A 13041-nucleotide genomic window follows, 5' to 3' on the forward strand; every position below is an offset into this window, starting at 1 on the left:
GCTAATGGGCAGGCCTGTTCTCAGGGAGACTGGACAGCATTTTTGGGGGCCACAATGGTGTTGTTGTGGTGACGGCGCTGGGAAGTGAATGAAGCAGATGTCAGAGTAATCCATCACCCCTCTCTCTCTCTCTCCCCCCCCCCCCCCCCGCTCTCTCTCTCTATCTGCCCATTGCTGAGACACCCTCCTCACTGCTACTCATCAATTAAAGCCATACACCAGCCCCACCATTAACATGCAAGTACTTTCGTTAGCTTCCTCCCTGCCCTGCGGCCATCCATGAAGAAATAACTGTCAAAATCAGTAGTCAACCATAACTTAACAGCAATGGATGTTTTGCCACTTGTTAACACTTTACTAATTTGAGGGACTGTCAAGCTAGTGATGACTCTGTTTCGATAAGACAGAAGGCTGAACAATTGTATGAGTGTGATGATTCAAAATAGCAGGTCATTTAGTTTTAGTCATGTTTATAAAGTTTATAAAAAAATATGCCCTCAGGTAAAAAAAAATAACTGGTGCAAGCCAAGGAAACATTTATTAACACTGTTCAAAACATAATGCACAACATTTTTATCACTTATGATGACACAATCATGAAGTACAATCAATTTGGCAAAACATCTGTTGAAATCACTGATTTTGTAAAATAATTACATCAAGGACGTCCTGTTTTTAGACTCTTGACAAAGCGCCATGCTCAAATTCAGATGTTCTTTGGTAAAAACCCTCAGTCGTGATTTTTTTCCCCCTCAGTACCAGAGAGTTTTGTCCCAGGATTATTTCACTAATTTCCCTTACTGATCCCACATCCAGGACCTCTGTCATGAAAATGCTAATTGAATGTTTGAACACCAGTGTGATCGTCTTGTAATATGCAATAGTCATCATTACGTACTCAGTTAACTACACCACTATGAGTGAAACTTCATTGAGATGTAGTTAACATGAATTGATCAAGCTGGTACCATGACACAATCACACCGTTTCTAGCTTATCTTTCTAATTTCTGTCCATCTAAAGAACATTTATAGTGGGTTTTTCCTTTACACAAAAATAAATAAAATACTCATATAAAAATAATCTCTTACAAAATATATATGTCAACACAGGGACAATCTGTCTGAACGACCACATTTGCTCACAACGCACAAAATACTACTAGCATTAACTACCGTTGCAGAACAGAACAAAACTAGCAGCAAAAAGTGTCATATTACCTATAATATATAACATTAATAGAATCGGTTATCTGATCTCAACATTCCACATCAGTAGCAGGTGGAGCATCTGTATTGAGGCTGTTCCATTCCGAAGTGAATTAAGTACTGATTCTCTTTCTCTGCCAACAGAGCAAATGTTAGCCAAAAGCGAGGGGAGCTTGTGGCCTCATTAGCATAAAGCTTTGTGTCAATTGAGGTCATAAAGTTTAAGTGGAAATGGGTAGAATTTAGTTCCCATGTAAATACGCTTATTCCAATTTCAAGCCGTTTGGATCACAAATGTTTTCTGTGGAAGAATGACACTACTTATTTATTCGCTTTGGAAGGAATGAGCCTTCAAACATGATGCAAAATTCCAGTGTGTAATAGTTACATAGGGATATATGTGCAAGGGTTGACTGAAAGAGAGGGGAAAATGGAAGTACAAAGAATCACAATGATACATTAAAGACAGTAGAGTCTCCGCTTTCAGACACTAGTAATTACACCTTGAGTGCAGCGCACTTGTTTTTGTATCGTGCATTGTCATCATTTCATCCCTAAGCTAAAGCACATGTTGTACAGTGTAAAAATTGGTCAGTTTATTTCTATGCAGAACACAATATCAAAACCGGAGAGAAGCTAAATCTAAGCTAGTAAACACAATGAGAAAAATCAGTAGTTTCCTTATTAAATAAATTAACATTAGCCATTTTCTCTAAATTAAAAGTTAAATATCATTGTTGTGTCCATGTACAGTTTTTTATGTTGTAAGATTTGTATGTCAATCCCTCAGGCCAAAAAGTTCCTTTCAAATGCCTTCCGTACTATCTACGGAGCAGAACACCCTCAATCACAACCCACATCTTTCTTACGGTCCACAGATCAAGCCTTTGCTGGCTACTTCGCTCTGTTGCTCAGTACTGGAACAGAAAGGTGTCTACTGGTACCAACACCCAAGCCTTCAGCAGAGCTCTGGAGCAAAGCTGCATGCAATTACTCCGTCTAGACTCCACCAGACCCACGTTTTCCTGTGCAAATGGCTCTTTCCTCTCAATACCTGGAATCCATAGCAGTGGTCATCCAGTCACAGGTGTGTATCAATACCCCAGCAATAAATATTTCACTTGCACGTGTACACTTCCGTCCGTTCGCTGCAGGTGTTGCACTTGACGTAGCAACACCAAAGAAACTTGCAGTTGCACTGCCACACACGCGAGTACTGGTGCGTGTTATACCCTCGGCCGCAGCACATGAGGTCGCAGCCATTGGCTTGCTGAGCAGTCTTGTTGCAGATCCTGCCCTGGGTTCCCATGCTACCCGTCACAGGATCGGCCTCACAATAGTTGGGTGACTTCTCGATGTACACCAAATCCGTGTCCATGGGCTTCCGGTATGAGTAAGGCTTTTTAACCTTCAGAAAGACAGGTCTCTTGTTCCGACTGGCTCGAACCGGTTCCACGTGCACTGCGTGGTTATACTTCTCCTTGAGGATGTAACCCAGCTGCCGGAACTTTGGGAGAGTGGTCCAGCAAGTCTTGGTGGTGCAGGATCCAGATACCCCATGACATTTACACTCTAAACGCATGTTCTTTTCCAAGATCTAAGGTGGGAGGAAAAAATAAACGAGTCAATACCTTTAGGATTACTTAGGCACCCAGATACCTTAGAAATCTTAGCCTAAGGTAATTATGAAAGAAGACTGGTTGATGACTCATTGTTGATTTAGTTAGTCTGACTGGTGACAAATTTGAAGTGTGCAATCATCCGTTACAAAAGATAGAATTACTGATGCTAAGCGGAGAATGTATGAGGAAGGAAAAGATCTTATTCACGAAAAGGCACGTGGTAGTTTTGGTTTAAACATGGTTTAAACATTTTGCATGCATCTACATCATCTGACATAAGGCATATTCCAGAAAACCGCAATCTGTATAGACTAACAATATTAGTAAAATCACACTTTGTCATACAATTGGGTATTTTAAAAAACATTTCTAGGAACAGGTTGAGACAAAGGTTTTTTTTTTACATTCCGATTTGAAGAATGCAAGGATTGTTAAACTTGCAGTGCTAGACTACCTCATTCCTATCGTTCTGTAGAAAGGGCCTGCAAAACACGGCTTGTGTTCACAGGCTCTCTGACTACTTGTAGGAAGCCGTTTCATTTGTGTACACAACACACGCCACAAATTGTTGCGAGGGGCAAACTATCAGAGGTTGTCTGTAGGAGTCTCTTGTCTTGTATAAGCAATAGAGCGGAATCTGCACAGGATATGATATAAACACTGACTGAACGATGATCGCAGAGTTCCTACAACAATCAGTCTGTGTGTAGTGTACACAGATAAAGCTCAGGAGTCAGGTTTCAGGTGCCTGTGTGCTTCCCCTTGTTATACCTACACACGTCAAACCCCACAGGTAAAAACAAAACAATTTGAGCAGCAGTGTAATCGAGGGAGGCTGAGAGATTTCCTGAACTGTAGATATAAACAAATGCTAAACATTAATGCATTTCACATACCCTAGCAGTGCAGAAAAAGAAAACAAAACGCAGTGAAAAAACAAAGGTTAGCTCAGAATAGATGAATGAATGGGCAAACGTAAGCAGAACTCAGTGAAGCAGAGTGCCTGTTTAGATATGAAAGATATCCGAGAGGTCTGATTGGCATCAGTGGATTGCCTGTTCGAGGCGGTGTAATCTTTGGTGTGGTTGGTTAATGTGTCTTTTCTCTCTCACTCTTTCTCTTCCTTTCACTCTTTTTCACTTTTGCTGTGGATGGGAGACGCTTTACCTTGCTTTTTAATTATTATTTTTCTGCCTCTCAGACTTTCTGGAGTCTTTTTGGCAATTGTCTGCAATCTAGGATGCATATCAGGCTTAGTGTGTTCATGCTGCTGATTCCTGATAAACAGTAAGTCTCCGGAAAAGTTTACAAAGGAAAGATCCATGCATTTTAAGAGACCACGCCCCTCCTGTTTTCTCTGAGGCGCTGTATTGCTATTTATTGACCAGTCAAAATAAGGGGTGTGGCATGTTGATGTCAGGACCCTCCTTTCATTGGGAACTGCTCAATGAAAAGTAGAAAATTGCATCTGAGCTGTGAGCTCACAATGAATTTGTGAATGGACAAGCACAGGACTGAATGTGCTTGCTGTAAAGAGAGTCCTGCATGTGAGGCAACAGATACCGTATATTTATGATAAAACATTATAAAAGGTTACTGGTCAGACTTAGGGGTTTAAAGCCCCAAAAGAAGCTCTGTCCAGAGTGCTGAAACATAACACTCTCCAGATTGGCACTGACTGATGAAAAGCTGAAGGTCAGTCAAACTGACTGGGCATTCTGGGTATGCGTTTTGCTGTTATATTTTCAATTACACACCAAATCTTTTTTTTTTAATTATGGGATTGTAAAATCCCACAGTTTCTTGAATGTATTTCCAGCTTAACCTTAGCCCATTCTCTACTGAATCACATCTCTTTTACAATTTCTGAATCACTTGAAAGGCATAATTACATTACAGTCAAACCAAAAAAAATTCAAACCCCAGATATACTTTTTTTAATAATGGGTGCAGGACAGTGTAGTTCATTTATGTAAATGAGGATAGTAAAATAAAGTAAACTATGACTAAACTAAAACAAATCATACAATGGAAAAATTTGGGACCAAAATTCTTCAGAATCTTCGTTTTGCTGAAGTGTTTTTTCTCGAATTGCTCATGTCACCTTTTGCATTACAGATATTGCTCAGTGATTGGTTGACCTAAATTGGTATAATCTAATTGTGTGCTTACATTTAACAGCTGACTGGTCGAATGTAATCCATGACATACCTTTCTATCAGAGTTATCTATTATTACAAGACATTATCATGATGCATTTGACGGTTTAACTCAGAGTTCTTTTTAGTAAAAGGTAATTTTATTACCTTTTACTAAACTACAGCAAATAAACGGCGATAATGTGAGAAAATGTTGAAGGTGCCTGAATACATTTTGGTTTGACTGTACAGTTTTGCCATAGTAACAAATGGACCCGGCCATGTGCGTGCCAAAACTGGAGTTGCATTGCTACGCCTTGCTATTACTAATATACTACCCACCCCAAATCAGAGCAAATTGAAGTAGCACAGCTAGTAGGACTTCCAAGAATGTAAACTAAACAATGTTTTAATGCATGTCTTGGAGATTGTGCCTCATACCTTGCGTCCCACTTCATTGTTATGGAGGTTCATGAGTGTCCTGGCGTTCTGCTTGATCTCCCGTGCGTCTACGAACACCTTTGAGAAGCTCAGACCGTAGCGAATATCAGCCGAGCATCCTCCCCACTTCCAGCCTTCCTCCTGGTTGTAGAAGCCTTGCTTCTCCTTGTCACAGCCACAGCCGCTCAGCGTACCTTGCGTGCAGGCCGCCGTGATGGCATGGGCGACCCCTGCGGCGATGATGGCGTAGGTGAAAGCTGCCTCCTTACTGCCTGGAACCAAAAGAACATTCTATGTCAGTATTGCTGACAAGAAGATCCAGTTATAGGCAGTTTTTAAAAACCCCTACATACCTGACATATCCTGACACTCATAGCAATAATGAAATGTGTTAAGTCGAGTCAAGTGTAGTTCATTTATCACGCACACTTCACACACTGATTAACAGTATGGCCTTGGGAAGATGGTGTGGAAGGCCTATAAAAAATGATCTAGAACCCAACATAGGCAAAACAAACATGGATCACATACCTGTGATTACTCAACACACAAATAATTGTCCTTCAGTTGTCATAGAGAGGAAACAGAAAGACAAATAACTGTTTGCACAGAGATGAGCAAAGGAAGGAACAGTCCATCTCTTTAATAAGCACAAATGACAAGGGTTTATTTCAGAGACAATAGAATGGTAGAGATAGAGGGTATGTGTTTAGACTCTAGTCTGGCCACTGTCCCAGCTTCCGTCAGAACGAGGGATCCACCCTGTGGAGATGAACTCCTCAGGCATGCAGTGCCTCCCTGGCCAGAGCACTGCTATAATTGATTGCCACTGTTAAACAGGGCACTTCCAGGTTAATAGTGTATTTCATTTATAAGAACAAAGATAGGTCTGAAAATCCTGCGAAGAATTATTTCAGGGACTTTTTTTGTAAGGTGACATCAAGTAACAAAAACTTTTAACCAAATTCCAATTCTACAAGTGGACACTTCCACTATTCCTTATATAACATTTTCTGTCACCTAATGCTGCCAACAAAGTACTGGAATACAACTGAAAGCTATGTATGTTGCTTTGGATAAAAGTGTTCGCAAATATAAAGGTAAAATAATAAGAGTCCTGGCTATATGGATTTTTTTTTTTTTTTAAGATACATTCACCGTTGCTCAGTAATGTTAACATTCCCCGGAAATGTACATATCCTTTTCTGGATTAATGAGTCATCATGTATTGACTGTCCTAAGGAATCATTTACACACCTGGAACCAAAGAAACACTTAAAAAGTTAACCTCTTTAGGCCTCGTAAAGAGTGATGTCATGAGTTATTTCAATTAATATCTTTGCTATCTTTTGATCATTTCATGGCAAGAGGTTAAAAAAAACAAAAAAAAAACACATATGTCAGACTGTTAGCAGACCGGCTCAGCAATTCAGGAATTTTCACCTTCAAGCGATCAAGAAACTGCAGTGGTTTCCTGAAACTCACTAACATTGGTATGTGTTGACCTGCTGATGATAAACATCTTGGAACTCTGCCCATGCAATTTAACAAAGGCCAGTTTGGGGCATCAATTATGTGGAGATTTTTATGAGTTGTTTGGGCTTGTCGCCAGGGGAGAAGGGATGTATCCTGAGGAAAGGAAAATGAATTCCGCATTGACGCGAAATCTTAAAATTCTCATCAATACTAGAGTAGAATGCTCCTTGTCTTTGTATATCACTCGAGCTGTGTTTACTCAAATTGAGATATTCTGAACACAAACACAGCTGATAAGACACCCATAAAACATGTGTGTTATGACATGAGTGTCATTTATTTTCGAGAGAAATCTGAAGCGGTGGCAACGCAAGATTCTGTGCGAGACGTCTCTTGCCAAAACTCTAAATGCAAGAGGTTAATTTATAAACCTCATACAATGTACTTGTCTGGACTTGAGGCATTAATGCTGTTGGAGGAAAACTATTTTTTGAGCATACCAGAGGGTGGTTAAGTCAGAGAAGATTTAGGAGGGTTGCGCTCAAGCAACATAAAGTAACACAAGTACAAAGATGGTACGCCTTACGCATATCTGTCCAACTGCTGATTTCCAGCAAGCTATATTTCAATCACAACTTCATTCATATATACGATAAAAAGGTGAACGGGTCCACCGGTACTGGAAAAGGCAAAATGTGCACCTAAAAGAGGAATCTATGGATGTGTGTGCCAAATGTGGACCTTGGTACCAGGCCCTGAAAATTATTGCACATTACTCAACTTTTCTTTTTTTGAATACGCAAGCCCCTCCCCACAGGATTAACTACCTCTTTTCATCTCCTACCTTCTGCTACTATGAGCATGACTGGTCATACACCCACTGAAACCAATCATGTTTAAACGGTTGTCCGCTACATTTAATCCTCCCTGTACTGACCATAGACAAAAAAGAGTCTGGGTAAATAAAGCAGTTGGGCCGTTTCAGAAATGGAGACCACGGTTTGTCACTCTAGGTCAGCATCAGCTCTGCAACGCTTAGATGAGAGGGCTCGCAACACAAGACCTAAAGCAGCTGTCCAAGCAGACAGCATTAAATAATATAATCAGCGCCCACAACAAATACAGGCTGCCATTCAAGTGTAAACGGCTGAGTGTGTGCAGCTCCAGAATGAGATGGAAAGAGACGAAAACCTGTGCTTTTTTTTTTTTCTGGAGGCGCTTGTCTTTGATGCAAAGGGATAAAATACAGCTTCACCTTCAGCGATAGATACAAGTCTCTACAGATCTAAGCTTTTCCCCTGGGCCTCAGCCACACCATCACAACACCGACTGGATCATCAGAGCGCGTGGCAAAAGGAAAGAGGAGAAATTTCATTCAATATTATCTTGGAGCTTATTTCCAGTCTTCCACTGGGAAAACCGCGCAATAATGCGAACTCCTCTTTGCTATCAGCCAAAGAGGGTCTGAAACTAAAGCAAAGTCCTTCACTCCACCATTCATCAAAGTGTCGTAGGCTCAGTAGCACTGAAGGACCCCTTAACAGCCCAAAGTTTGCCTTAGGAAAATGGATAACATTACCCCGAGTGAAAAACTCGCTTAATTACTTTTGCTTTGTCTCTCTAAGGTGACATATTGTTACATTTCTTCACAATACTGTACTTTCTTTTGGTCCTACCATTCAACCGCTGTAACTTATACCCGTGGTAAAGTGAAAACCCTGACTGCCAAATCATTAAAATCTACAGATAAGACAGGACGACTAGAAAAAGAATTCTTTTGAGAGGCTGGACTGTTGAGAGGGCTATAAATCTAGCCGCGTTGGCACTTGCTTCATGAATGCAGCTGAAACCTACCTGACATTGTTACTGTGGCTTGTAAGACACTTAATGTTAGCCTGACATCCAATAACAAATCATTTCAAATGAGATGTCAAAGTAAGGGGAAACAGGACACAATATAGTGTCTGTCAGTATCCAGACCAAAATTTGTCCAGTCTGTTTTTATGAAGAAAACCTTATATTTATAATAAAGTATTCAATAAAGAATGTTCTAGCAGGTGTATAAGAGTAGAGTGTGATTTCACCATTATTATCAAAAAGATTGTAAATCTTTAAGCAGTTTCCTCATCCACACTTTTAGCTTAAAAGCGTCTTTATTTGGGCTTTGAAACTCTCGAGTGCTTGAAAGAAAGGTGATTTGGTCAAATAACATTCTTTGTGCTTTTCTTTTTTTCGCCTGCAAAAGCAGGCTGCTAGTTTAAAAATACCAACACTTCATTTCTGAATACTGTAACAATATAAATGTAATATTTTGGTAACATACCCACTTTCAACTCTTTTCCAAAGACAGTTCTTTCCCCGAGGGCCGAGCAGTTCCACCTTCCATTTTTGAATTGAAACTGACACTCATTGATTCCCATTTGCGCTCCTTCTCCAATGACAATGATAGCGTCGGGCCGGCTTTGACAGATAGTCCTTTGACGAGGGGCCAAACCAGGAATTTTGTTACAGATAATACTTGCTCCCAATGCAACCACGGAGGAAAAGCCCCTGAAAAGTTTAAAAATAAGGGTTTATATTTTTACAGAAAATTATTAAATATTGACTTTTTTTTTCTGGAATTGTGGGCCATAACTAAAAGATAATTCACAGTATACATGGATGGTAATAAGACTGAGCACTAAAGCACTTTGGGAGATAAACTATGATATGTGGATGTTTTTATTTACCGGTATTATAACTCATAGCATATTGTTATATAGGGAAAAGAAAAGAGAACATTTCATGAGACAGATATTGGACAATGATGTATTACAAATCTATAGTGCCAAGTTCTTCGAAATGTCATATTTTTACTCATGTTGGTTTCATACATTTTCTACAATAATGAAGTATTATATCCATCAAGGAAAAGTACTAAATGGCTTCTTGGCACCTTGAAGACTTTATAACATATATTGGCCTATATGTAGGAAAAGTAATAAAAATGAAGTTTTCATAGGGTTACTCGATTGAACATAAACAAAACTTAATTTCATAAGACATAAACAAAACTTAATTTCATAAAAAGATTATTTTTATTTATTTTTCTCATGGCAACAACATAGCCTTTTTTTAGGCCACACTGACTGACAATTTATATTTGGCCCCAAAAATATATGTATTTTTTAAATAACTAAACAAATCCAGGAAATAAACGTCATTGAGATATGTCAGATACTTAAAACAAAAAAGTTATTGTTATTGTTTCTTTTCTCACAGTATATTCAGACAACGTTATCGAATGCAAGTGTCACAATAGCAGTAAACCGACAATGTGCTCGTAATAATTCAATTCTCATCATTATTAAATAGATTTTTGAATAAAAAGTTAAAATAGGAAAACAAATTCCATTTTACCCCACTTACCCAATCTTCAAATATATAATCCCCAAACAGAGGAAAATGTGAAAAATCCAACGGCGTGTTTTCCTGCTCATGTTCAGCCTGTGCTTTGTTAATCGACAGTGAAATGATAGTAGTCTTCTAACCGGTGGACAAGAGGTTTTATCACCAGCAAAGCAAGTCCTTGGAGGGATGCAGAACTCCAAAACAACTTGACGTGAACACCTGAGCTGATATCCTTCGGGACGCGTGGAGATGAACGTTATTCTGCATATGTACGACTTCTGAATCACTTTTACGCGTCTCTATTTACTAGAACAGACTACCCGGTCTAACATTCACGGCGCCCTTTCCAGCAGATCCTTTATCTGTTAAATCTATCAGGGTGTTCTGGAGGAAATTAAACTTTCCGATAATCCTTTTATAGGTCTGTGCGCTCCTGAAGACGAGTGAGTAGCAGGTTGATAACGCGGCTAATGACTTCAAAACACACCGCAAGCACGCGCGTTCAACCAAACTACACAAGTATGCATTTAGGTAGGCTACGGTACGTATGGAGGTAAAAATCTGATTTGAGATACGACAACCCAGCAATAAGCGATAGATGTGTCACTTGTATTTATATATATCGCGCTATAATACTACAATAACTAGTCTGAGTAAGAAAGGAATATTCTCTATGCGCTTCTTGGCGAAGATCATATCGCAGTAACTCCAGCTTCTTAAACAGAGCTTTTATCTATTTTCCTGCACCCGTTTGCTCCTCCCATGAGAAAAGAAAACTTGTTCAACTTTAGATTTCCCCCTCACCCACCTCAAGCCCTTAATTGCGAGGTGAGAGATGTGCTCATCTATCCACCTTCCAAAAAAGTGAACTTGGTGACAACAAACATTAAAATTGACTTTTAAACTAATACACTTTGTTATTTAAATAAAGGTTATTCAATTCCAAATCAATATTAATAACAATTGGTGCAAAGTTAGATGGAATGGAAATTTATTGAAATTTTCAAGAGATGGTGTTCATTTAAATGAACTTGCCACTAAGAAAAAGGTCCTTTTATGAAATGTTCTGTAAGCAGTGACTGAATTCATATTAGGCTACCTTAGTAACAAGGTTGTTTTTTTGTTTGTTTTTTCTTGGGGTGGGGGGAGGGGGTTTGATTTTTGTTTTTGAAAATTGGTTATATGTAGATATGCAGCATTAGGCTGCATTCTCTAATAGCAGTGGCTCTAATAGGTTAGCAGTGGCTAAATGAACTGTCGACCCATTACGCAATGCTCTATCCTAACATATATAAACAAGTTTAGCTTGAGAAGGCCCGGTGCAATTTATAAATACATCAAGTTTGTCTGAGAGATGAAAAAGGCACGCATTTTGTGAAAACTCCCGGAAAACACAAATCAAAGTGCTTGAGTATCCGTGCAGATGTTGTCTAGTTTAACATCATTGATACAATTGATATTCCTTGTCAATTAACGTTACTCGATTTATTAAATCTATGGAGCGTTGTTTGAGCTAAAATTGTCAACAAACTTTTAAAAGTACAAATATGACGCACAAAAAACAAAACAATGAGATGCATTATTAAGCAGTTCATTATTTCATATGAATTACCTACTACTGAAACATTTTCCAAAGATTCCCCATGAAGAGATGAGATGTACGTCTCTAGCTCAAACGACGATTTTATTATTGCTAGTTGCTAAGCAACCATCCATCCCAAAATCATCTACGGTGCAATTACCTACAGATCCTACATGCAGTTTGGTGCATTTACACCATATGGATATAAAATTATAGTGGCATAACAGGCAACAGAAATCCAGCACATGGTGGATTACTGAACTCTAAACTGGGGGCTGATCATTCGGGACATTTAGCATCCATCATCCTGCTAGACTTGGCCATGTGTTCAATATATAGACAATACAAGAGCGCCATCTCCAGGATAAATTATGACGCTGCCGTGACGACAAGAAAAACTTCATATTATATATCATACACTGTTTTTATTAATCAACGATTATATCTTCCACTCTTAAACCTGGAAATAATTTTTGTCTGTTAAAAATGGGCATTGGATAAATTTTTTTAATCAATAACAAACACTGATAAATTTGCAAACAATTTTATTGCGTTTGTAAAATAAATTTGCATTAGAAACAAGGACAATGTTTTGATAAAAAACAAACAACAAAAAAAACACTGCATTACATTTTCTAACATAATGACATGTACATTTTGGCGTGTATTTCTGCCCCTCAGGGAAGGCAATAGATTGTATAGTTATCTTCTACACAGGATAAAATCACTACCCTACAACTATACAATCTACTACCTCACACTGCACAAGCATTACCATTTAAATAACGCAGCAAAACTATTACCATTACACACAAATTACAATTTAACAATAAAACAACATTTCAGCCAGCCAACCGACATACCGTGACAATGCTATCATTGATATTAAACATCCAGAAAACTCCGTGGGTAGCTCCGTCTTCACTTTGAGAAAGACAGTAGGCTGTATAGTTATCTCCCAGTGTGGGTGTGACCCTAAAACTATACAACCTACTACCTCATCCCACAGTGCACATGTCGCCTTCTTTCCACCTGCAAATGGTGTAATGCAACTGGATAGTGACACAACTAATCTGGTGTTTTTTTACGAAGTCCTTTTTGCCCGCCATGTTAGGATTCTCGTCTCGGCATCTACATTTCCAAACGCATGTCATTCTGTGGACAGGAAAATGGTTAGTGAATTG

The 13041-nt window shown here is 39.0% G+C and overlaps 1 protein-coding gene across 1 annotated transcript; it reads right to left on the minus strand.

Annotated features, from left to right (window-relative positions):
• Positions 1-519: 519 nt before the first annotated feature.
• Positions 520-12796, minus strand: wnt7aa (wingless-type MMTV integration site family, member 7Aa). Its single transcript, XM_067430888.1, has 4 exons — positions 10294-12796; positions 9209-9435; positions 5410-5681; positions 520-2805 (listed from the first exon to the last, which is right to left on the minus strand). The coding sequence occupies exons 1-4, from the start codon at positions 10362-10364 to the stop codon at positions 2326-2328; spliced, it is 1050 nt and encodes a 349-aa protein (XP_067286989.1). The 5' UTR covers positions 10365-12796; the 3' UTR covers positions 520-2325.
• Between the last annotated feature and the right edge of the window lie 245 nt (positions 12797-13041).

The sequence above is a fragment of the Pseudorasbora parva genome, chromosome 22, assembly GCF_024679245.1.
Source record: "Pseudorasbora parva isolate DD20220531a chromosome 22, ASM2467924v1, whole genome shotgun sequence".
Taxonomy (NCBI): domain Eukaryota; kingdom Metazoa; phylum Chordata; class Actinopteri; order Cypriniformes; family Gobionidae; genus Pseudorasbora; species Pseudorasbora parva.